Raw genomic sequence first — 27,320 nt, 5'->3', positions numbered from 1 at the left:
TTTAAGAATTTTCCACAGTTTGTTATGATCCACAAGTCAAAGGCTTTGGCATGGTCAATAAAGAACTAGATGTTTTTTGGGAACTCTCTTGCTTTTCCTATGATCCAGTGGATGTTGGTAACTTGATCTCTGGTTCTTCTGCCTTTCCTAAATTCAGCTTGTACATCTTAAAGTTGTCATTTCACGTACTGTTGAAGCCTAGCTTGAAGGATTTTGAGCATTACCTTGCTAGCATGTGAAATGAGAAGAATTTTATGGTAGTTGGAACATTCGTTAGTATTGCCCTCCTTTGGGATTGGAATGAAAATTGACCTTTTCCAAACCTGTGGCCACTGCTGAGTTGTCCACATTTGCTGGCATATTGAATACAGCACTTTAAAAGCACCATCTTTTAGGATTTGAAATAGCTCAGGTGGAATTCCATCACCTCCACTAGCTTTGTTTGTAGTAATGCTTCTTAATGCCTACTTGACTTCACGCTCCTGGATGTCTGGCTCTAGGTGAGTGAACACACCATCATGGTTGTCCAGTTTACTGTGACCTTTTTTGTATAGTTCTTCTATGTATTCTTGCTATTTCTTCATAATTTCTTCTGCTTCTGTTAGTTCCTTGCTGTTTCTGTCCTTTATTGCATGGATCTTTGCATGAGATGTTTCTTTCATATCTTTCAATGTTCTTGAAGGAATCTTTAGTCTTTCCCATTCTACTGTTTTCCTCTATTTCTTTGCATTGTTCCCTTAAGAAGCCTTTCTTTTCTCTCCTTGTTATTCTCTGGAAGTCTACATTCAGTTGAGTATATCTCTCCTTTTCTTCTTTGCTTTTTGCTTCTTTTCTTTTCTCAGCTATTTGTAGGGCCTCCTCAGACAACCACTTTGACTTCTTGCATTCTTTCTCTTGGGGGTGTTCTTTGTCACTGCCTCCTATTCAGTGTTATGAACCTCCATCCACAGTTCTTCGGGCATTCTATCTACCAGACCTAATCCCTTGAATCTGTTTTATCACCTCCACTGTATAATCATAATGGATTTGATTTAGGTCATGCCTGAGTGGCCTAGTAGGTTTCCCTTCTTTCTTCAATTTCAGCCTAAATTTTGCACTAAGGAGGTCATGATCCAAGCCACAATCAGCTCCATGTCTTGTTTTTCCTGATTGTATAGAGCTTCTCCTCTTTGGCTGCAAAGAATATAATTAATCCGATTTTGGTATTGACCATTTAGTGATGTTCATGTGTAGACTTGTCTCATCTAGTAGGAAGAGGATATTTGCCGTGACCAGTGAGTTGGCCTTTGCCAGGCTTTGGTTTGTACTCCAAGGCCAAAACTTGCCTGTTACTGAAGGTATCTCTTGATTCCTCCTTTTGCATTCCAGTCTGCTATAATGAAAGGACATCTTTTTTTTTTTTTTGCTGTTAGTTCTAGACTTCTTGTACATCTTCATAGAACTGTTCAACTTCCTTTGGCATTATTGGCTGGACATAGACTTGTATTACTGTGAAGTTCAATGTTTTTCCTAGGAAACAAACAGATCATTCTGTTGTTTTGGGGATTGCACTCAAGTACTGCATTTCAGACTCTTTTGTTGACCATGAGGGCTCCTCCGTTTCTTCTAAGGGATTTTTGCCCACAATAGTAGATATAATGATCATCTCAATGAAATTTGCACTTTCCCATCTGCTTTAGTTCACTGATTTCTAAAGTGTTGATGTGTACTCTTGTCATTTCCTGCTTGACCATATCCAATTTACCTTGATTCGTGGACCTAATATTCCATGTTCCCATGTGATATTGCTGTTTACAGCATCAGGGTTTACTTTCATGCCCAGACACATTCATAACTGACCATCATGCCCACTTTGACCCAGTCTCTTCATTCTTTCTACAGCTATTTCTCTGTTCTTCTGCAGGAGCACACTTAAGTCTAGTTTTCTAGTTATTTATTGTGTGTGTACTCAGTCAATTGTATCCAGCACTTTTGCGACCCACAGACTCCTCTGTCCATGGGTTAGTATTCCAGATAAGAATACTGGAGTGGGTCTCTATTTCCTCCCTCAGGAGAGCTTCCCCACTCAGGGATAGAGTCTGCATCTCCTGTGTCTTCTGCCTTGGCAGGTGGATTTTTTTTTTTTTAACCATTGAGCCACCTGAGAAGATTGCAGGACTGTAAGTTTGGACTATTATCAAGAGTATAAATAATTACATTGCCATTAAAAGTGAAGAGACAGTGAAAGTTTTATTTTTGAATTTGAGGAGACATGTGGAACCAGCTACTAGTTTAAAATGTTTCATTTCAGTTTATAAAAGCATATAGCTAATGAAGTGAAGATTAGAAATGCATCAAGGCTATGGTTTTTCCATTAGTCACGTATGCGTGTGAGAGTTGGACTGTGAAGAAAGCTGAGTGCCGAAGAATTGATGCCCTTGAACTGTGGTATTGGAGAAGACTCTTGAGAGTCCCTTGGATTGCGAGGAGATCCAGCCAGTCCATTCTAAAGGAGATCAGCCCTGGGTGTTCTTTGGAAGGAATGATGCTAAAGCTGAAACTCCAGTACTTTGGCCACCTCATGCAAAGAGTTGACTCAATTGGAAAAGACTCTGATGCTGGGAGAGATTGGGGACAGGAGGAGAAGGGGACGACAGAGGATGAGATGGCTGGATGGCCTCACCGACTTGATGGATGTGAGTTTGAGTGAACTCCGGGAGTTGGTGTTGGACAGGGAAGCCTGGCGTGCTGCAATTCATGGGGTCGCAATGAGTCGGACATGACTGAGTGACTGAACTGAACTAAACTGAAAAAAAAAGCTTTCTCATTTATCATCAGAAAAGCATAACCACAATTAATTTTTCTCGTTTAATTTATCCCTGAATAATTAATTTTTACTTCCCTGGATCTTGAGTTAGCAGTTTACTTTTGTATGGCATTTTATTTTTGGATATATTCCAATATATTCCAGTAAATCCTGATTCAGCCATATGATATATCTAATTCACACCATAGTGAAATTGTCTAATCAGTGTCAGCATAAGTTCCATATCCTATACCTGTGAGTCTAATTCTTAAATTCAAATAGTTTAGAATACCTTATAGGATCCTTTCTACATGTCAGTGAAGATTTAGGTTCTATCCTGTATCTGAAAGTACAAACTACCAGTTGATCAAAAGCTTATAAAGTTTGAATGGTTAATTTATTAGAGTCACCAATAGTATGAAAATGGAGAAAAACAAAATCTCTTATTGGAGTGCAGGGGTGTGATAACAAAACCAATACAATATTGTAAAGTAAAAAAAATGATAAAATAAAATTAATATAATAATATTAATATAAATATAATAATAAAATAAAATTAAACAAGGAAAAAAGAGTTTGATCAAAGTTTCTCTTGAGGATAAGAGAATATTATGGAAAGAAATGAACTTGATTTTCTATGAGCTTTCAATTCATTCTTGTAACATTTACAATATATGCTGAGACCAATAGTTTTGCTTATATTAATAACATTTAAAATTAACCTAGGGAAGGCTGGCTGAATTTCTTTGACAGTTCATCCTATGCACCTCTTTTTTAAAATTTTATTTATTTTTTATTGAAGGATAATTGCTTTACAGAATTGTGCTGTTTTCTGTCAAACCTCAATATGAATCAGCCATAGGTTTAAATATATATCTTCCCTTATGAACCTTCCTCCCCACCCCACCCCTCTCCGTTGATACAGAGCCCCTGTTTGAGTTTCATGAGCAATACAGCAAATTCCCATTGGCTATCTGTTTTACATATGGTAATGTAAGATTCCATGTTACTCTTTCTGTACATCTCACCCTCTCCTTCCCTCTTGCCATGACCATAAGTCTATTCTCTATGTCTGTTTCTTCATTGTTGCCCTGTAAATAAATTCTTCAGTACCATTTTCCTAGATTCCACATATATGTGTTAGAATATGGTATTTGTTTTTCTCTTTCTGACTCACTTCACTCTGTATAATAGGTTCTAGGTTCATCCACCTCATTAGAACTGACTCAAATGTGTTCCTTTTTATGGCTGAGTAATATTCCATTGTATATATATACCACAACTACTTTATCCATTCATCTGTTGATGGACATCTAGGTTGCTTCCATATTCTGGCTGGTTGTAAATAGTGCTGCAAAGAACAATGGGATACATGTGTCTCTTTCAATTTTGGTTTCCTCAGGGTATATACCTAGGAGTGGGATTGTTGGGTCATATGGCGATTTTATTCCTAGTTTTTAAGGAATCTCCATACTGTCATCCTATGCAGCTCCTACATTGCTATTTAACTGAGAAGTAATGGAAACTATCATAAATTAGGAGTTTGGAGTTAAGATATACACTGCTGCTGCTAAGTCGCTTCAGTCGTGTCCAACTCTGTGCGGCCCCATAGACGGCAGCTCACCAGGCTCCGTCATCTCTGGGATTCTCCAGGCAAGAACATTGGAGTGGGTTGCCATTTCCTTCTCCAATGCATGAAAGTGAAAAGTGAAAGTGAAGTCATTGAATCGTGTCCAACTCTTAGCAACCCCATGGACTGCCGACCACCAGGCTCCTCCTTCCATGGGATTTTCCAGGCAAGAGTACTGGAGTTGGGTGCCACTGCCTTCTCCAAAGATATACACTACTATGTATAAAATAGGTATATGACAACAATCTACTGTATAGCGCAGGGGTCTATATTCAGTGTGTTGCAATAACATATAATAGAAAAGAATCTGAAGAAGAACCATCATTGTGTGTGTGCTCAATCTTGTTCGACTCTTTGTGTCCCCATGGACTGCATCCCACCAGGCTCCTCTGTTCATGGGATTTTCCAGGCAAGAATACTGAAGTGGGTTGTCATTTCCTACACCAGAGGAAAAAGAATATATATATATATATATATATATACACATCTGAATTACTTTGTTGTATACCTGAAGCTAAGGCAACATTGTAAATTAGCTATACTTAAATTTTAAAATGAATTAAAAAGTAAAGATATAAAATTCTTCTCAATTGCAGTTAGGAACAATAGTTTTTGTTGTTTTGTAAAAAGCCCTTACAGTGTGATGCATTTTCATTAAAAATTTAATATCTTCCAAAAATGAATAAATTATGGAGAATATCAGACAAATTTAATTATTTTTAGCATTCTTTTATTTATGAGATAAGAGGTCAAATCCGTTACTTTCTGTTTGCAATCTCAGAAATTTAAAAATAGTTTTAGGTATTAAAAAAATGACCCCCCAATTTTTTTGACTTTAGACTCAGAACTGGTAAGATAAAAATCACCACAGTTGCCCAAGGTGGTATGGTCACTTAATTAAAAAGGATTATTGGTATATAGTAAAATTTGCTTAGCTCCCTGTTAACCAAAGTGACAATGCAAGAGCTTCCATATTAATAGGTGAATGTAGTAAAATTATACAGAACTTTAGCTCTTTCAAAACTATGGAGAAGTTTTAAAAATAACCATTTACATGATACAAAGCCAGAAAATTATTTTGGTGAACTACTGAATCTCTCTCATCTAGGTGAATTATAGAAAGTAAAGAAAAGCTTTGTACTACCTCTATTCCTAGAAAATTCCATGGATGGAGGAGCCTGGTGGGCTCCAGTCCACGGGGTCACAGAGAGTTGGACACGACTGAGTGACTTCACGATGACGATGACCTCTATTAAGAGCAAATTAAATACTTCACAACCAACTTCTAGGTATACAATTCTTAAAAATCCAAATTATAATTTTACATCAATACAGTATTCAGTTCAGTTCAGTTCAGTCACTCAGTCGTGTCCGAGTCTTTGTGACCCCATGAACCGCAGCACGCCAGGCCTCCCTGTCTATCACCAGCTGCCGGAGTCTACTCAAACCCATGTCGATTGAGTTGGTGATGCCATCCAACCATCTCATTCTCTGTCAGGCTCTACATTATTCACAGGCACATTCTAAAATTATCTTATGATTGATCTCACCAAAACTGAACAGTTATTACTAAAATTTTTCAGACTCATTATTTTTTTAATTACAGATACTATAAACAAAATAAAGGTTACTTTGCACAAAATATAATATTCTGTATTCATTTAAACCTTGACTTTGACTGTCTTCTTTTATATTCTGAAATAATCAGATATAACATCAGTATAAAGCTAGTTTGTCTTTTGAAAAGCAATTACACAACCCATTACCCTGAGATGGTTGTCTTCTGCCATTATTGATACTAATATGTCCCAACTGTATAATTATAATTTTAACGCAGTTAAGGTATATTTCAGAAAGAAATGAGAGGTAGATAATTAATTACTACCTCTCATACAGAAGCTAGTTAGCAGCCTAAAAACTTATACACACATTATATGGTTCCTTAAAGTCACACTCATTTTCTTTTTAAAGTGGCAAAAATGAACAATTTACACAACCCAAAGGTATAGCCATTCTATAATATGTAAAACAAGCAAAATTGTATGTGTATGCACATGTATATACACATGTATATGCATATATGCAAACATTCACATATATTTATATATTCACAAATATTCAAATATTTATATATTCACAAGTATATATATACATGTATATATCATGGGTGGGCTTCCCTGGTAGCTCAGCTGGTAAAGAATTCGCCTGCAATGCAGGAGACCCCGATTTGATTCCTGGGTCGGGAAGATCCCCTGGAGGAGGGATAGGCTGCCCACTCCAGTATTCACTGGCTTCCCTGGTGGCTAAGATGGTAAAAAATCTGCCTGCAATGCAGGAGACCTGGGTTCGATCCCTGGGATGGGAAGGTCCCCTGGAGGAGGGCATGGCAATGCACTCCAGTATTCTTGCCTGGAGAATCCCCATGGACAGAGGAGCTTGGAGGGCTACAGTCCATGGGATCACAAAGCGTCAGACGGGACTGAGCAACTAAGCACAGCACAGCATATATCATGGGCAGACTTACTGACCGGTTAAGAATCAGAAATGATATCAAAACAACTCAAAACAAAACTGAGAAGGAAAAGAAAACTCAAGAGAAATGGAGAGTGAGCCAAAGTAAATCTTTGATGCCACTTGTAAATTACCCTACAAGGCATGTGCATATAAGAAAATACATGTCCATACTTAAATAGCTTAAAGGGAACTTTTGTTGGGCAAAGAAATTTGAGTGTGGCAAATAGGTCCACTTAGGTACTTCATTTGGGGCTTGAAGACTTTCAGAAATGTAAACACATAGCTTTTATACAAATATAAATTTGAGCACCCATCAAACACAGTAATGAAGGAACAAACTGTGAAAGCTAGTTCAAAGAGTGTTTAAAGGACTACGTATTTAGAGCCATTAGGCAAAAGAATGTTGAAATACAACTGCTAGGTTTAAAGTAAAATCTGCTAATGTCCTATAGAGCAGTAAAACCATAATTTGGGGGTTATCTTTTCAGTCAGACAAAACTCATTAATATATTTGCCAGACAAAATCTGTTATCATGTAACTTAACAAGATCTAGGCTCTTCTCAGTAGTGACTAGCAAGTTATGGAAAATGCATTCCCTTAAATAATTAAATAATCTTTGTGTTTCCTTTAATGAATGTTCAAAAATGATATTGGGGTGAGTGTAGTTCTCCCATTGTCTCTATTTACAAATTGTGGACAATTTTCACAGGTTTATTAAGCAATATTGCACCAATATTAGTTTTTAATGATCTCCATACCTCTTTTAAACAGCAACATTACTTTTAAGTAAATTTTATACAGATCATTTTTTTATGTTGTGCAATGTATAAGCAAGTGTTTTTGTAAGCACTGTAGGGAGTAAATATTTAAATAGCATTTGAAGATCTCATGTAAATACTAGTTTGGATTGAGTAACATATTATTTGATCAAAATTACTGTCCTATGGATTGTTTGATCTCTGGTTCCTCTGCCTTTTCTAAAACCAGCTTGAACATCTGGAAATTCACTGTTCACGTATTGCTGAAGCCTGGCTTGGAGAATTTTGAGCATTACTTATCTAGCGTGTGAGATGAGTGCGATTGTGCAGTAGTTTGAGCATTCTTTGGCATTGCCTTTCTTTGGGATTGGAATGAAAACTGACATTTTCCAGTCCTGTGATCACTGCTGAGTTTTCCAAATTTGTTGGCATATTGAGTGCAGCACTTTCACAGCATCATCTTCCAGTATTTGAAATAACTCAGCTGGAATTCCATCACCTCAACTAGCTTTGTTGTGATGCTTTTTTAGTGATGCTTTCTAAGGCCCACTTGACTTCACATTCCAGGATGTCTGTCTCTAGGTGAGTGAACATACCATCATTATTATCTGGGTTGTGAAGATCATTTTTGTACAGTTCTTCTGTGTGTTCTTGCCATCTGTTCTTAATGTCTTATGCTTCTGTTGGGTCCATACCATTTCTGTCCTTTATTATGCCCATCTTTGCATGAAGTGTTCCCTTGGTATCTCTAATTTTCTTGAAGAGATCTCTAGTCTTTCCCATTCTGTTCTTTTCCTCTATTTCTTTGCATTGATTGCTGAAGAAGGCTTTCTTATCTCTCCTTGCTATTCTTTGGAACTCTGCATTCAGATGCTTATATCTTTCCTTTTCTCCTTTGCTTTTCACTCCTCTTCTTTTCACAGCTATTTGTAAGGCCTCCCCAGACAGCCATTTTGCTTTTTTGCATTTCTTTTCCATGGGGATGGTCTTGATCCCTGTCTCCTGTACAATATCACGAACCTCTGTCCATAGTTCTTCAGGCACTCCATCTATCAGATCTAGACCCTTAAATCTATTTCTACTTCCACTGTATAATCATAAGAGATTTGATTTAGGTCATGCCTGAATGGTCTAGTGGTTTTTCCTACTTTCTTCAGTTTAAGTCTGAATTTGGCAATAAGGAGGTCATGATCTGAGCCACAGTCAGCTCCCGGTCTTGTTTTTGCTGACTGTATAGAGCTTCTCTATCTTTGGCTGCAAAGAATATAATCAGTCTGATTTCGGTGTTGACCATCTGGTGATGTCCATGTGTAGAGTCCTCTCTTGTGTTGTTGGAAGAGGGTGTTTGCTATGACCAGTGCGTTCTCTTGGCAAAACTCTATTAGCTTTTGCCCTGCTTCATTCCGTATTCCAAGGCCAAATTTGTCTGTTACTCCAGGTGTTTCCTGACTTCCTACTTTTACATTCCAGTCCTCTATAATGAAAAGGACATCTTTTTTTGGTGCTAGTTCTAAAAGGTCTTGTAGGTCTTCATAGGATCGTTTAACTTCAGCTTCTTCAGCGTTACTGGTTGGGGCATAGACTTGGATTACTGTGATATTGAATGGTTTGTCTTGGAGACAAACAGATCATTCTGTCGTTTTTGAGATTGCATCCAAGTCCTGCATTTTGGACTCTTGTTGACCATGATGGCTACTCCATTTCTTCTAAGGGATTCCAAGGCAGACGAACCAGAGATCAAATTGCCAATATCCACTGGATCATGGAAAAAGCAAGAGAGTTCCAGAAAAACATCTATTTCTGCTTTATTGACTATGCCAAAGCCTTTGACTGTGTGGATCACAATCAACTGTGGAAAATTCTGAAAGAGATGGGAATACCAGACCACCTGACCTGCCTCTTGAGAAACCTATATGTAGGTCAGGAAGCAACAGTTAGAATTGGACATGGAACAACCGACTGCTTCCAAATAGGAAAAAGAGTATGTCAAGGCTGTATACTGTCACCCTGCTTATTTAACTTATATGCAGAGTACATCATGAGAAGTGCTGGGCTGGAATCAAGATTGCTGGGAGAAATGCCAATAACCTCAGATATGCAGATGACACCACCCTTTTGGCAGAAAGTGAAGAGAATCTCAAAAGCCTCTTGATGAAAGTGAAAGTGGAGAGTGAAAAAGTTGGCTTAAAGCTCACCATTCAGAAAACTAAGATCATGGCATCTGGTCCCATCACTTCATGGGAAATAGGTGGGGAATCAGTGGAAACAGTGTCAGACTTTATTTTTTTGGGCTCCAGAATCACTGCAGATGGTGACTGCTGCCATGAAATTAAAAGACACTTACTCCTTGGAAGAAAAGTTATGACCAACCTAGATAGCATATTCAAAAGCAGAGACATTACTTTGCCAACAAAGGTCCATCTAGTCAAGGCTATGATTTTTCCAGTTGTCATGTATGGATGTGAGAGTTGGACTATGAAGAAAGCTGAGCACTGAAGAATTGATGCCCTTGAACTGTGGTGTTTGAGAACTCTTTGAGAGTCCCTTGGATTGCAAGAAGATCCAACCAGTCCATTCTGAAGGAAATCAGTCCTGGGTGTTCTTTTGAAGGAATGATGCTAAAGGTGAAATTCCAGTACTTTGGCCACCTCATGCGAAGAGTTGACTCATTGGAAAAAAACCCTGATGCCTGGAGGGATTGGGAGCAAGAGGGGAAGGTGACAACAGAGGTTGAGATGGCTGGATGGCATCACCCACTCGATGGACATGAGTTTGGGTAAAGTCTGGGAGTTGTTGATGGACAGGGAGGCCTGGCGTGCTGCAATTCATGGGGTCGCAAAGAGTCAGACATGACTGAGTGACTGAACTGAACTGAACTGAACTGATGGATCGTTTTTGGAAAAACTTTCTTAAATTGTGTCGATTGTTTCTGTAGAATATATAAATTTATATTGATTTTTAACTTATTATGATCAACTCAATTTTTTTTCTGATTGGTAGATGAATGTTTTAATTGAATAATATTAGTTCAATATTATATTCTGCTATAATACAATACATATAGTTATCATGTATGTTGTACATAAGAATAAGCAAACAGCATTAACAATAATATAATTGTTTAGATATATAATATAATATATAATAATATATATAGATATAATAACAATAATATACTTCTATAATTATAGAATGTTTTCAGAAAGTTCTAATATTCTATAAACAATATATCCAACAGTTAATGTTCTGATTTATCTTAGAAATGATTAATTCTAAGAGCTACACTAGAAAATTAATGTACATATTTTTGAAAGAGAGTCTCTAGTCTCTAGTAAATTCAAATTTACTTTTTAAAAATTATTGTTTATTTATTTATTTTGTACTTTACAATATTGTATTGGTTTTGCCATACATCAACATGAATCCGCCTCGGGTGTACACGTGTCCCCAATCCTGATCCCCCCTCCCACCTCTTTCCCAAAGCATCCCTCTGGGTCATCCCAGTGCACCAGCCCCAAGCATCCTGTATCTTGCATCGAACCTAGACTGGCGATTCATTTCTTATATGATATTATACATGTTTCAGTGCCATTTTCCCAAATCATCCCACCCTCACCTAATACTTTTTGATAATATCATAGTATCTGTCACATCTTGCTTATTTGAAAACATACAGATACGTACAAGATCTGAGGTCTCTCTCCCCTTGATATCTAAATGACATTGGCTCCAATCTCTGTTTCTGAGTTCTGATCCCCCTCTTTCTGTCTCCTCTGTTGTTATTATGATCAAAAAGCAAAACTCAGCCAAAAACAAAAATCTTTTGTAAAGTATTGACTTTATTGAAAAATTTTGAGTAATTGGAAAAGGTCACATAATTTAACGCCATAAATTAGGGCAATATAAATGTACACATTAAACATTCCTTTTCTTAGAAGGCCATTTAGCCATCTCTCTCATGAGAGTCTCTCATCATTGTATTACCTCATATAATTTCCTGTTATCCTTGCTTTTCTCCTCATTTTTTTCCCCACATGCAATAGTAACGTGCCTCATTTGCTCCTCATACACGTGATTTTATTATCTCAACCTCCCATGTGATATTTCTCAGCCCTAACTGATCCTGGTAATCATCTAAACTCTGCCCACAGATATCTTGATATAATGGTGTCGGGTACAGCCCAGGCCTGGATATTTTTTAAATGCTCCTCACATAATGATTGAACTCAAAGGACTAACCAAATTATTTTTCTGGATATTTTTCTTTCTAAGAGGACTGCTGGTGCTAGATGGCAAGAAAATAAAATTTTCAACTTCTTACATGACTATACTTTTACAGTATGAAGGCACATAGTTTATTTCATATTTATTTCAATGCTGTCACAATTATAACTTTATGTTTTGAGTTTTTATGCCAATTCTTGGTAATATGAAACCTTGAATTTTTTCTCATGTATTATCTATATGCGCAGTCTAATTTGTTGGTTTGACTGAATTTGTTTTTCAATTTCTTTGCTTTGTTTTAGTATTGTTTGAACTTTTCCTGTAGAGAGGTTAGATTCCAAATAAATACTACACAATGCAGTAATGATGTTGATTGTAATTCAAAAGGAGTAAGTAATTTCAGTTTTCATTTTAAGTAACATGCTTTGAACAATTCAGTCAACAGTTTGGAGATTTAAAGAAATCTTCTGAGTAATTTTTTATCATCTTCATGCTGCTTGGTGTGATTTAACAGTCTATAACTTACAGCTTCAATCTTACTTTCTTGAGAAATCTTGCCAAACTGTTTAATATTAGAGAAGATGTAGAAACATTTAAGATGATTCTGGACATATAAAATGATTGGTAAATATGTGGGCTGGATATGCTATAGGCACTGTATTTACCATTTAATCAAAATGATCTTATTTTAACAGAGAAAGGCAGGAACTGGTAAATGAGGTCATTAGAAGTGTCTTGTTCATTAATTTAGTGTCCAGACTTTTCTGTGAAGTTAGGAAGTAAATGATAATTAGTGGCATGTTATTGTTGATTGATAATATCTTGGTCTGGTTATGGGGCAAGTTGAAATAATTTTTAAAAATGATATGGCAACAGAAGCCAGATATACTTTATACAGTATAGGAAATTTTCAAGGTAAAATTTGTGACAATTTGTTGAATTTGTCTATTTAAGTTAAATTCTCTGTTCAATAAGTATAGAATATTCATTGGTCTCTATGGAAAACCAACTTTGTACATAAAAATTGTTCTATTTTCTAATTATTCTAGGTATGCAACAATTTAAATCATTGCCATTGTTTGAAAGGGTTTGGGCCTCCTAACTGCAAGCCCCTTCTAGGAGGGTTTGGAAGTGTCGATGATGGACACGAGCACAAAGCCGGTTAGTGTCTTTAAAACTTTGTTAATCTAAGGTAATATGTAAGAAAATGAAATTTAGGTTCCAAGCCACATTGCAAAGCAACTCATGTCAACAAATATGAGTTTTATTTTACTTATAAAATTTTAAAAAACTAAGACAGTTTTAAGTTTGTATTCCTGTATCAACGTTGATATTGTTTACTAACAAAAATTGTACCTAGTAGTAGGAAATTTGAAAAGTAGAAATTACAGTGTACCTAATTTGACCAGTTAATTTCGATTGTTCACTTTGGATTGTCTCACATATGCTTGGTTTAAAATGATGTTAAGTCATCATTGTCGTCTTTCAGGCCACTCCTTTCTTTTGCTTTGTAGGGGTTCCGACCTAAAGTTTAAAATTTTACCTTGAGAATATCCCCACACCTAGGGTTCCTGAGGATTGTTTTGAGATCAAGTGGGTCTGGATGAGACTGGGAACAACTGGAGAATAGCCCTGATTTCAGAAGAGGATGTCTGTCCCCCTTTACCCCTTTTCCTTTGGGTCAAATAAATGATGAGCTCCTGGGCAGGCTTATATGCAGCTTGAATACATACATACAAGAGGAGGCATACATAGGGGAGTACCTTCTTAGACAATTAAAATACAGATATATCAGACTGTGTGTAGACCTAAAAAAAGGAAATATAATCATTTAACATGTAACAAGAAACTATATATATTATTATTTTCACATAAATATGTAGAAAAAATGGGTATTTATTTCAAATTTGATATTATTCTATATTGTGTACTTTTGTTAAATAAGTGAAGTGAAGCTGCTCAGTTGTGTCTGACTCTTTGCAACCCCGTGGACTGTAGCTTATCAGGCTTCTCCAACCATGGGATTTTCCAGGCAAGAGTACCGGGGTGGATTGCCATTTCCTTCTCCAGGTTGTTACGTAAATTGCTATTATTTAAGTGAAACAGCAATAGAACTAATTAACAGTGCTGATCAATAGTAGTTTATAGAAAAACCAATTAAAAGTAACAATATATGAACAAGAACACTAGTTTATAATGAGTATAATGTATTCTATAATACAGCAATTTACTTTACCTCTTTTTAAGAACCCTGTACTAGATATTTAAGTTTTGCATGGCTATCTTCTTTTTTCTCAAAATACATAAATGTACGATTTTTAGAAAGGAGGAAGAATAAAAATATAATAGGAATAATTAACGATACCCTCATATTTAATGAAAATAACATTGTCATGCTTCTTTCAGTGCCATAATAGAGTCAGACATATTTTTTGTTTTATTCTCTAGTTATACCTTTCTGAACTGCTTGCAGCCTTTAAGGTGTCCTTCTTTTAAGTGGTAGCAAAGTGGAGTAGAATCAAATGTAAAATTCATTTTGACTTGAAGCTTTGTTTTAACAACCCCACGTTTACTGAATTGCGATATGAGTTCATTGTAATGGCATTATGCTAAGTATCTTGACAAAAGCAGTTGAGCATAGGATACTAAGGGTTTTCTTTACTAGATAAAGCAGGTTTTCAGGCTTGGAAAAACTATTCATATTTTGCAGCTCTCCAAAAATGTTCAATCACTTTGTTGCTACAGGCTTGGTATGATAGGCCACCTCTCTGTCAGTCAGTTCTTTTGCATATTTAAATTCATCAGATAGGCTATCCATGTCTCAAATGCCCATTATTTTTATGCACTCTGAAGCACACTGGATGTGAAATATTTCTTTTTCAGGGAACATGGCTTAAAGCATAGAAGTAATCTTAGTTGGTGAAATCTAATTTGAATTCCATATAAATTACTATTTTAATAAAGGAACTGAGGAAGTCCTTCCTTGCTTCCCCATTGCTGGTTGCATTTTTTGAGTTCTGAAGCAGTCTTTATTTCCAAAGGTATGAGTCGTTTTTTCAAGTGTATGAATTGTTGTCACAACCTGTGCAAATCATAGAACTACCAAGGTGTAGTCAATACATCCTGTTCTGGAATTCTGAAGGCCTCTTCACAGATCATCAGATTGCTTTGGAAAAGCAGCATATAAATTTCCATTTCATTGAGAACTTTTTTTTCTCTATTCTCATCCTCCATGAATTTCAACATTAGGGAAGTATTTTCTTCTTGTCCAGCATTTAAAAAAATAAGATTTTACATCAGGTAAATATTTTAGCGTGGCTATGCCAAAGCCTTTGACTGTATGGATCACAATCAACTGTGGAAAATTCTGAAAGAGATGGGATTACCAGACCACCTGACCTGCCTCTTGAGAAATCTGTATGCAGGTCAGGAAGCAACAGTTAGAACTGGACATGGAACAACAGACTGGTTCCAAATAGGAAAAGGAGTATGTCAAGGCTGTATATTGTCACCCTGCTTATTTAACTTATATGCAGAGTACATCATGAGAAACGCTGGACTGGTAGAAACACAGGCTGGAATCAAGATTGTCGGGAGAAATATCAATAGCCTCAGATATGCAGATGACACCACCCTTATGGCAGAAAGTGAAGAGAATCTAAAAAGCCTCTTGATGAAAGCTAAAGAGGAGAGTGAAAAAGTTGGCTTAAAGCCCAACATTCAGAAAACGAAGATCATGGCATCTGGTTCCATCACTTCATGGGAAATAGGTGGGGAAACAGTGGAAACAGTGTCAGACTTAATTTTTTGGGGCTCCAAAAGCACTGAAGATGGTGACTACAGCCATGAAATTAAAAGATGCTTACTCCTTGAAAGGAAAGTTATGACCAACCTAGAGAGCATATTGAAAAGCAGAGACATTACTTTGCCAACTAAGGTCCGTCTAGTCAAGGCTATGGTTTTTCCAGTGGTCATGTATGGATGTGAGAGTTGGACTGTGAAGCAAGCTGAGCGCTGAAGAATTGATGGTTTTGAACTGTCGTGTTGGAGAAGACTCTTGAGAGTCCCTTGGACTGCAAGGAGATCCACCCAGTCCATTCTGAAGGAGATCAGCCCTGGGATTTCTTTGGAAGGAATGATGCTAAAGCTGAAGCTCCAGTACTTTGGCCACCTCATGCAAAGAGTTGACTCATTGGAAAAGACCCTGATGCTGGGAGGGATTGGAGGCAGGAGGAGAAGGGGACGACTGAGGATGAGATGGCTGGATGGCATCATGGACTCGATGGACTTGAGTCTAAGTGAACTCCGGGAGTTGGTGATGGACAGGGAGGCCTGCATGATGTGATTCATTAGGTTGCAAAGAGTCAGACACGACTGAGCGACTGAATTGAACTGAACTGAACTGAACTGGGCTTCCCAGGTGGTTCGGTAAAAGAATCTGCTTGCCAATGCAGGAGACCCTGATTTGACCCCTAGGTCAAGAAGATACCCTGGAGGAGGAAATGGCGACCCACTTCAATATTCTCACTTGAGGAATTACGTGGCCAGAGAAGCCTGGTGGGCTACCATCCATGGGGTTGCAAAGAGTCAGCCATGACTGAACACACACCCACTGCACTGCAAATATTTCAACATATCTTCTATGGCCAGCAAAGTGTACAACCATCTTGTACACTTGTTTAAGGAAGCAATGTCTTTCCACAGTGTGAAGTTAAAAAACAAACAAAAAATCTCTTGTTAAATGCTTCTGCACATTTTGAGGAAACTAAAAGTGATTGAAATTTTCATTATGAAAACCTTCATATCACAGGAAAACAAATCACACCCCTTTCAGTGTTGCGTACCAGGTGGACAGCACATTTGGCAAGTGAGATCTTTTTCTTTTCTTCAGTAAGAAATTTATAGACTGAATGGAACTTGCAAAGAGTTACATTTGCTCTGTTTGGTAAATACGCATGTAGATGAGCAAAGACTAGTTTGTGTTTGATCAGGATAGCAACAATCTCTTTATTTTGTATGGTTTTATTAAAATTTTCATAGAAACTCAGAAGCTTATTTGAAATTCTCTTCTGGAAACTAAATTACCTAAGAGCTGGGGCAATGTGTGCTACCACAGTTACTTTCTAAAACGTGACAGAGTCATTGCTTCACTGTAAGGGATCAACAGGTGTTATCAAAATTTCCACTTTTTTCTCCCACTAGTCATTTTAGTTACAATCTATGAATCTGGAAATGTAACTTCATAGTTTTGTAGAGCAATCAAGAAATTTATATTAAAAAATTAAATATATATAAAAAATAAAAAAGAAAAACACAAAGAAAAAAAGAAATTGAATGAATAGATAAAACATGTTTGTTCTTGTAGTGGGCCCAGAACTAATCCAGCAGTAGTTATTTTTATCTGAACACTGCCATCTTTAGGGAAAACAAATATTTTTTTAATTTAGGAAACAAAAATGTGTAATTGATTTAGATACTTGCTTGTCTCACCTCGGACATTTGAGATTTCCTCTCCATTTGTGTTTTTTCAGCTCCTTCTCCACCATAACCAATTCAAAATATTTTTTATTAAGATATAAGTGATGTGTAGCATTATATTAGTTTCAGGGGGTACAACATAATGATTTGATATTTTATACATTGTAAAACAATGTAGGTTGTCACTACAGTAGGTCTAGCTAACACCTGTCAGCATACTTAGAGATTTTTTTTTTTCTTGTATGGGGAACTTTTAAGGTATGCTCTGTTAGCAACCTTTAAATAAGCAATGCTGTGTTATTCAATACTTCTACACACTCAGCAGAGATGTCAGCAAAGCAATTTCACACTAGGTCTGAAGTGTAGGGTGTAAGACCTCTGCCCTCAGCACTGTATGAGCAAGTGAAATAAGATTAAGCACACAGGAAAAAGAAACAGGAGGCAGAGACAAGATGACTTGGTAGAAAGTCATAAGCTCTTGCAAAAACACCAAAATCACAACTAACTGCTGAACAGCCATTGAAAACAAATTTTGGAACATACAAATAGATACCCTACATCCAAGTACAAAGCAAAAGCCACAATGAGACAGTTGGAGGGGTGCAATAGCGATAAAATAAAATCCCATACCCACTGGGTGGGTGACCCATAACCTGGAAAATAATTATATCACAGAACTTATTACACAGAAGTGAAAGTTATGAGCACCTACATGGGGGTCCCCAGCTTAGGGGTCTGTCATCAGGAGGAGGAACTCCCTGAACATCTGGCTTTAAAGGCCAGTGGGGTTTGATTGCAGTAATTCCATAGGGCTGGGGGAAACAGAACCTCCACTCTAGAGGGCACACACAGATTCTTGTGCACAACAGGTCCCAGTGAAAAAGCAATGACCTCATAAGAGCCTAAACTCATCATACCATCATGCTCATTTCAAGTGGTAGTAAGTAGTAAGGTTATGCTCAAAATCCTTCAAGCTAGGCTTCAGCCATATGTGAATTGAGAAAATTCCAGATGTGCAAGCTGGGTTTCTAAGAGGCAGAAGAACCAGAGATCAAATTGTCAAGATTCGTTGGATCATGGAGAAAGCACAATGCCAGGAATACATCTACTTCTGCTTCATTGACTACACTAAAGCCTTTGACTGTGTGGATCACAACAAACTGTGGAAAATTCTTAAAGAGATGGAAATACCAAACCAACTTACCTGCCTCCTGAGAAACCTGTATGTGTGTTAGAACCAGACATGAAACAACCGATTGGTTCAAAACCGTGAACGGCATACAACAAGGCTGTATGTATATTATCACCCTGCTTAGTTAACTTCTATGCAGAGTATATAATGTGAAATCCTGGGTAGAATGAATCACAAGCTGGAATCAAGGTTGCCAAGAGAAATATCAGCCACCTCAGATATGCAGATGATACCAGTCTGATCAGAGAAAGTGAAGGGAAACTAAAGCGCCTCTTGATGAGAGTGAAGGAGGAGAGTGACAATGCTGGCTTGAAACTCAGCATTCAAAAAACTAAGATCATGGCATTCAGTCCAGTCAATTCATGGCAAATAAAAGGGAAAAAAGTGTTACCAGTGACAGATTTTATATTTTGGCTCCAGAATCACTGCAGATGGTAACTGCAGTCATGAGATTAAAAGATGTTTGTTCCTTGGGAGGAAAGCTATGACAAACCTAGACAGTGTATTACAAAACAGAGACATCGCTTTGCTGACAGAGGTCCATCTAGTCAAAGCTATGGTTTTTCTAGTAGTCATATACAGGTGTGACAGTTGGACCATCAAGAAAAAAAAAAGAAAAAAAAAGACAGGCATACAATAGACATTCTTGTTCCTAAAGGGAGAAATTGGAAAGGAGAAAAGGGTGACAGGTCTCAGAAAATACAAATAAAACTTAGCAAGGCAAATTACATTTGATGTTCAGGCTGGAGAATAACCTTCTTAGTTTTGAGGTTCTGTCCTCCAGAGCCTTTGGGGTGGGAGCATAACCCAGTTGCAGTAGCTTCTACCCTACCTCTTCAGCTCTGGACAGAGGCTCCATCCATACAGCTCTTTGGAGTAAACTGCCCCTGAGCCACTGGGCAACAGAGCTTGGCTGGTCAAAGTGAGGAAGAGACAGCTGCTGGCCCGTGATGGGAGAGGAAGCCTGGATGATCTCTGAGTTACCCTCTGCATCCTTCTCTTTTCTTGGAGGATAAAGCGTGTTGGCAGCCAGCCTGTTCTGTGGCTCTGTGCTGTTCTCTTTGGTCTGACCTGGCAGTGCTTCTGCTGATATCATCTCATCCTTATTCCCGCCGTCTCCTGAGATGGTTCACGTGCACAGTCTATTTATCAGATGATTTTTCTGTCCACATTTTGGAACATATCCCCCCTCTTTTTTTTTTTTTGCAAAATTCATAGACTGAGAATTCTCCAAATCTTTAAATTCTGGCACCTCTCTGCTCAGCGCTAACTCCTTCACTTTGTCTCCTCTGCTCACATTTTACTCTAATAAGTCAGGGGTGTCCAGGCTACATCTTTGACATTTTTCTTAGAAATATTCTCAACTAATTATCCAGTTTCATGACTCACAAATTCTATCTTCCATAAAACACAAGATTACAATTTAGCCAAGTTTTGGTCACTTTTCTTACCCATTGTTCTTTTCTGTCTAAAATCTCACCAGAAACAACTTTCATGTAAATATTTCTACCAGCATTCCATTCATGATTATCTTTGTATCATCTAAAAAAGATGCGGGCTTTCTCTCCTTTCCTCTTTTGCCTCTGAATCCTCACCAGAGTTGCCTTTACCGTCCAGATTTCCACCAACAACCTCTTCAGATTCAGTCAGTTCAGGTCAGTCTCAGTCTTGTCTGACTCTTTGCAACCCCATGGACTGCAGCATGCCAGGCTTCCCTGTCCATCATCAACTCCTGTAGCTTGCTCACACTCGTGTCCATTGAGTCGGTGATGCCATCCAACCATCTCATCCTCTGTCGTCCCCTTGTCTTCCTGCCTTCTCTTCAGATTAATCTAGGTGTTTTCCACAATGTGCCTCAAAATTCCTCTAGATAGTATCTATTATGAGTTCCTAAGCCATTTCCACATATTTAGGTATTTTTTATAACAACATCTTGTTTCTTGGAAACAAAATCTGTATTAGTCAGAATTCTCCTGAGAAATGGGACCATTGATAGCACAGGAGGAGAAGCTTTAGAAGGAATTGATTGGTCCATGTGATTCTGGAGGCTGACAGATTCCAAGATCTACAGAGGCAGTAAACTCAGCTCTAGGAGAGCTGATGGTGCAGTTTTTGCATGAAGGGCAGCAGCCTTAAAGGTCAGGCAAAGTTGATGTCTCAGTTTGGGCACCTCAAGCAGGAAGAATCTTCACTGGAGGATCAGTGTTTTTGTTTAACTAAGACCTCCAGGATTGAGGCCCACCTGCGTTAAAGAAAGCTACTACATTACTCAGTCTGCTGATCTAAATGTTGGGCTTCCTGGGTAGCTCAGATGGTAAAGACTCTATCTGCAATGCAGGAGACCTGGGTTCAATCCCTGGGTAGGGAAGATCCCCTAGAGAAGGGAATGGGAGCTTACTCCAATATTCTTGCTTGGGAAATCCCATGGATAAAGGGGCCTGGTGGGCTACAGTCCATGGGGTCAGAAAGAATTGGAACAAATGAGAAACTAACACACATACTGATTTAAATATTAATTTCATTTGAAAACACCCCACAGAAACACCTAGAATATTACTTGAGCAAGATCTGAGCTCACTGTGGCCCAGTGAAGTAGATTCAATCCTTGGGATGGGAAGATCCTCTGGAGGAGGGCATGGCAACCCACTCCAGTATTCTTGCTTGGAGAATTCCATGGACAGGAGAGCCTGGCAGGCTTGCAAAAGGCAGAGCACACACACTCTTTAGCATACATCGATTATTCTAAGTTAAACCTGGAATTTATTCATGGTAGAATAGTTGCCTGGAGAAACTAGGCAATCATGTAACTGTGTAGTTAACAGTGCAAAAGTGAAATGACTGTTTGTGAGCAATCTTGTGTCTACACAGAACTTCTCATCTTGTTTTTCTGTCACCCATCTGAATGTAGTGTGGAGTTGGAGGAGAAGGGGGAAAAGTTTTGGGAGTTGCTGCTGCTGGATGCTGGCCCCTTTATGCCTGATATTTACCCATGAAGTTTTCTCTGGTCACATCTGTGTTTTGGGGAGTTTGATATGACAATTAAACCCTTGAGTCATAAAGGCTGAGACATTTGGGGGAAATGAAAGGGAGGAGGTGAAAAGCAGTGAATTAGTATGCTCAAAATTCTCCAAGCCAGGCTTCAACAATATGTGAACTGTGAACTTCCAGATGTTCAAGCTGGTTTTAGAAAAGGCAGAGGAACCAGAGATCAAATTGCCAACATCTGATGGATCATCCCAGTACTGTAATAAAAAACTAAACAGTGAAAAAAAAAAAGGCAAGAGAGTTTCCAAAAAACATCTATTTCTGCTTTATTGACTATGCCAAAGCCTTTGACTGTATGGATCACAACAAACTGTGGGAAATTCTGAAAGAGATGGGAATACCAGACCACCTGACCTGTCTCTTAAAAACCTGTATGCAGGTCAGGAAGCAACAGTTAGAACTGGACATGGAACAACAGACTGGTTCCAAATAGGAAAAGGAGTAAGTCAAGGCTGTATATTGTCACCGTGCTTATTTAACTTATATGCAGAGTACATCATGAGAAATGCTGGGCTGGATGAAGCACAAGCTGGAATCAAGATTGCTGGGAGAAATATCAATAACTTCAGATATGCAGATGATACCACCCTTATGGCAGAAATTGAAGAAAAACTAAAGAGCCTCTTGATTAAAGCGAAAGAGGAGATTGAAAAAGTTGGCTTAAAGCTCAGCGTTCAGAAAACAAAGATCATGGCATCCAGTCCCATCATTTCATGGCAAATAGATGGAGAAACAGTAGAAACAGTGGCAAACTTTATCGTGCAGCCATGAAATAAAAAAACGTTTACTTCTTGGAAGAAAAGTTATGATCAACCTAGACAGCATATTAAAAAGCAGAACATTACTTTGCCAAAAAAGGTCCATCTAGTCAAGGCTATGGTTTTTCCAGTAGTCATGTGTGGATGTGAAAGTTGGACTATAAAGAAAGCTGAGTGCTGAAGAATTGACGCTTTTGAATTGTGGTGTTGGAGAAGACTCTTGAGAGACTCTTGGACTGCAAGGAGATCCAACCAGTCCATCCTACAGGAGATCAGTCCTGAGTGTTCATTGGAATGACTGATGTTGAAGCTGAAACTCCAATACTTTGGCCACCTGATGTGAAGAACTCATTTGAAAAGACCCTGATGCTCGGAAAGATTGAAGGCAAGAGGAGAAGGGGACGACAGAGGATGAGATGGTTGGATGGCATCACTGACTCAATGGACATGAGTTTGAGTGAACTCCGGGAGTTGGTGATGGTCAGGGAGGCCTGATGTGTTGCAGGGGGTTGCAGAGTCAGACAGGACTGAGCGACTGAACTGAACTGAATAGTTAAATGACTGGATGCCCTGAGGTATCTTTGAAAGGAGGTAGAATCCTTGAGGCAGATTGTTGGGGACTAGTTTAACCTATGGGGACTGGAGACTCAGAGTAATTAATTAAATGAAGATCTCAAACTGAAAGAAGAATTTATAGAAAATAGTCTTTGTTGGCAGGTATCAGTACACAGTGCTCATTAAAACTAGATAGTAAAAGGGAAAGAAAGACCTTTTTTTTTTTTTTGGTCTGGGAAATCTTGCTTAGACTTTCAAGGCCACTTCCATATCTTATTCATTTTCAAAGTAACCACGTGATCTCGATTACCCAGAAGACTACACATGAGGTTGAGAATCAGTCTGCTGGATATAACTAGAGATGCTGATCTCTTCATCTGATTCTTTGTCTAATTACAAATATCATGTAATTTTTATCTTGAAGATACCAGGAACCCCAGGCACAGACACAGAGCTGACTGAAAAATAAAATGCTGCTCATACCTTGAACTCTCTTTAAAAACCATGGGAAAAAAGGAGAAGAATTGAGGCTAGCCTAAGAGGAGAATTTTGAGCCTCTGTGATCATCCACACTGTAGCTGGCGAGTTGCTCTTCTGCCTGTCAGCTCCCCCATGTGGCTAAGAAGTGATAGAGCAAGAATGAAGTGAAGTGAAAGTCACTTAGTTTTGTCCGACTCTTTGTGACCCCATGGACTATAGGCCATGGAATTCTCCAGGCCAGAATACTGGAGTGCATAGCCGTTCCCTTCTCTAGGGGATCTTCCTGAGCAGGGATTGAACCCAGGACTCCCACATTGCCAAAGAGTTCATATCAAATAAAAGGAAGCAAGCCAACAAATTATGAAGGAAGCAGGACTCAATACGTAAGGACTCCAGGAAGGCGAATACAGATGTCAGCTGAGAATCTATAAGAACAGATGAGGAAAATGTAAATATTAGCACTAGTCAATCAGAAATGGGTCTGAGGCAGATTTAGCCATGCATTCTATAAAATCTAGAGTCATTTTAACAATTTCCTGTTGCCACATATTTGATTAAATAACTTAGTTAAATGAGTTATTTAGAGTACTTTTAATTTTTAGAAAAAATTCTAGTAATATAAGAAAAATGCCGCATAGAGTGTGAAAAATTTAGGTGCTCAGTTGTGTCCAACTCTTTGTGACCCCATGGAGTGTAGCTCCCCAGGCTTCTCCATCCGTGGAATTCTCTAGGCAAGAATACTGGAGTTGGTAGTCATTTCTTTCTCCAGAGCATCTTCCTGACCCAGGGTTGAACCTGAGTCTCCTGCATTGCAGGCAAATTCTTTACCATCTGAGCCACCAGAGAAGCCGAAATGCCACACACCCCAGATTTAATTCTCACATACAAGTAAAATCCCAATACTCGTTGTGATATATATGTTTGAGCCTCAGAAACCCTGTATCTTAACAGAATTGAAGAAATACTTGCAGGCGTTAAATATGTGGTCCATGAAGGAACGATGCCTTCAATCAAGGAAATCACCATATGGTAGACGTTTGAAAACACAGTAACATCTGTAAAGCTCATTTAATATATTAGTTTAGGTTTTTGGATTTTATCATATTCACAGTCTATATGAATGAATTGTTTAGTGTTTGGGAATATGGCTGATAATGATAGCTTTGCACCATCTCATTTGATTAATAAAATCTCTGACACAGTTTGAAATGATATTTTCCATTCGAGGTAAAAGTTTTTTGAAGGGAAGATCTCTTGGTCATCCAAAACACAGACTTCAACTCGTTTTCTACATTTCTATACCTGTGTTCATCATTGCTGCTGCTCTTATAATAAAGCAGGATAAAATAAGAGAGCTGTGCTACAAAGGAGAACTTGAAAGTGAAAGGTATATATGTTTTATTCTTATCAAATAAATAAGTCAAGAAAAAAGTACTCATGGTTCATCTAGAATATGCTAAGACTATATAGGTAAAGCGATATGAGGAGAGGCACACAGATACACTTCAAACTGGCTTGGTGTCCTTCGTATTTTTTCTGGTTTTACTACATTTTACCAGCAGTATTACTTGAGGAGGATGGGTGTCAAGGGTATGGTGGAGATTAATTCAGCCTCTTAATCCAATATGATAGTTTCTGCTCAGTTGTTTCTGACTCTGCGACCCCATGGACTGTAGACCACAGGCTCCTCTGTCCACGGAATTCTCCAGGCAAGAAGACTGGATGGGGTTATCATTTCCTTCTCCAGGGCGTCTTCCTCACCCGCATCTTCTGCATTGCAGGTGGATTCTTTACCATCTGAGCCACTGGGCAAGCTCTTAATCCAAGTCATATTGTACACGCGAGACTTCTCTTCATGAGAATAAATAATAACACTGCATTTAAAAATAAAATTTTAACATACAGAGCCTCAGACCAATGGTAAATAACTTCATTAAAATACCCCACTCCACTAGAGATAAGATCTATGAATATGCCTGCATAATATTTATTTTCCTAATTCTTTATATTGCTGATTGGGCAAGTCATTTCTCAGCTAGAAATTACATGTGTAGTTCATGTTAATCAGGTTAGACAGGAGGAAGCATCATGAAATGGGGCGAAAACTATATTTAGTCTCAGAAAACCTGGCTTTAACTTCTAAATATTGCATATCTTGATAACTATGATATCTTGAGCAAGGGGTTTAATCTTTATGTTCTTAAAATTATTCTCTGTAACTGTGTAAAAGGTGAGATAATAGCTTTCCAATTTATCATAAACTCTTAGGTACACTGAATTAATAAATGACATTATCATATTATCTGTAATCCATTACATAAAAATTTAAGCATCATTATTGAACCCCTTATTCATAATTTACTATATTTTCCCACAGAGGTATTTATCTCTAGTTTTACCTTCTTGGAATCGATATAAAGAGAAGATGAGTATGTGTTATGAGAGAATGAAAGGAATCTATAGAAATGTACAGAAACTAAGCTGAAATTTTGGACTGCTGCTTTATGGTTTTGGCTTAATTTGGGTGAGAGTTAGGATTACCAAGGAATCAAGGGGCCTGCCCGCAACTATGTGGGCTTATACCATAAATATTTGAGTAAATGTGAAATGAGAATGAGAAGATTAGGTCGACATAGTGAGACGGCTGGTGGCGTTTCTCCTAATATTGAGATGGTAGTTATTTTATTGCTCTTATTTCCCTAGAAGGAGACATTTTATTTAGTGAATCACTCTATTGCTCTGAAGAACATTCTTCATTCAAATAGTCACTTGATTAAGATTTAAAAATTTTCTCACTTTTTAAAAATAAACATTATCGCTGTTACAGATCTGTGTCAGAAGAAAGCAGCACTAACAGCAAGTCATTCCCCAGTGCCAGGTGAGTATAGCAGGATTAACCATTCTGCATTGTACCTTTCAATCATTGTACAAGGAACACTTAAAATCATTAATTTCAAACCAAGCGTTTGTTCACAATATTCTTATATGGTCCCCATTGTAGATGATTTTATAGTACTGAATAATAAAACTTGGTTTCATGATGTCTCAACCCTCCCTGACCTGCACCAAAGGAGAGATTTCACACTAGCATTTATGACCACATAATTTTTGTTTTATTTTGAAGTTTGGTAAGGAGAGCTTATATCTTGATGATGTTTTTTTTTAAATATAAATTTATTTATTTTAATTGGAGGTTAATTACTTGATGATGTTTTACTGCCACATGAAATGAAGACTGATACTGTAAAGATGTCAAATGTGCTTATAGTTATATTTTTATGTCAGAAAAAAATTATTAATAAGATAGAGTCTTGGAGTTTTCATTCATTTTAACTGTCTTAAGATCTCCAGTAACCACTGAACTTGACAACCATCAAGGAATGAAGAAAATAAACTAAACCCAAATTAAGTGGGAGGAAGGAAATAATAAAGGTTAGAGCAGATATGAAGAAAAGGAAGACTAGAAAAGCAATTTTAAAAATCAATAGAAGTAAGCATGTTTTTCTGAAAAAAGAAAGAAATTAACAAAACTTTAGCTAGGCTAACTAGCACAAAAAGGGAGAAGACTGATATAATAAAACCAGAAATAGTATCATTACAAATACTACAGAATTAATCTTTTTATAGTTTATAGTTCCTTAAAGATTACTATGAACACTTGTATGCTAAAAAACTGAACAAACCAAAAAGAAATAAACACATTCCTGGAAACATGTAACATGCCAAGATTAAATCATGAAGAAATAGAAAGTGAGCAGATTAAAACCTAGCAAGGAAAGTAAGCCAGTAATTAAAAGCTTCACAACGAAGAAAAGCCCAGGACAGATTAGTTTTACTAGTGAATTCTGCCAAACTTTTAAATAGGAATTAAAGTCAGTATTCTAAAACTGTTCCAAAAAG

General features: G+C 37.7%; 1 protein-coding gene across 1 annotated transcript in view; it reads left to right on the top strand.

The window, feature by feature from the left end:
• The window catches only part of LOC102181098 (disintegrin and metalloproteinase domain-containing protein 5-like), a 127,291-nt gene that overhangs the window by 85,715 nt on the left and 14,256 nt on the right, over positions 1-27,320 (top strand). The window contains exons 18-20 of the mRNA XM_018041763.1: positions 12,215-12,301; positions 12,962-13,073; positions 26,248-26,298. Coding sequence (XP_017897252.1) covers positions 12,215-12,301; positions 12,962-13,073; positions 26,248-26,298 — 250 coding nt within the window. The remainder of the gene's footprint in view (positions 1-12,214; positions 12,302-12,961; positions 13,074-26,247; positions 26,299-27,320) is intronic.

Source organism: Capra hircus, chromosome 27 (genome assembly GCF_001704415.2).
Source record: "Capra hircus breed San Clemente chromosome 27, ASM170441v1, whole genome shotgun sequence".
NCBI classification, from domain to species: domain Eukaryota; kingdom Metazoa; phylum Chordata; class Mammalia; order Artiodactyla; family Bovidae; genus Capra; species Capra hircus.
The sequence above is the reverse complement of the archived record's forward strand: the minus strand, read 5'-3'. Positions and strand labels throughout refer to the sequence as shown.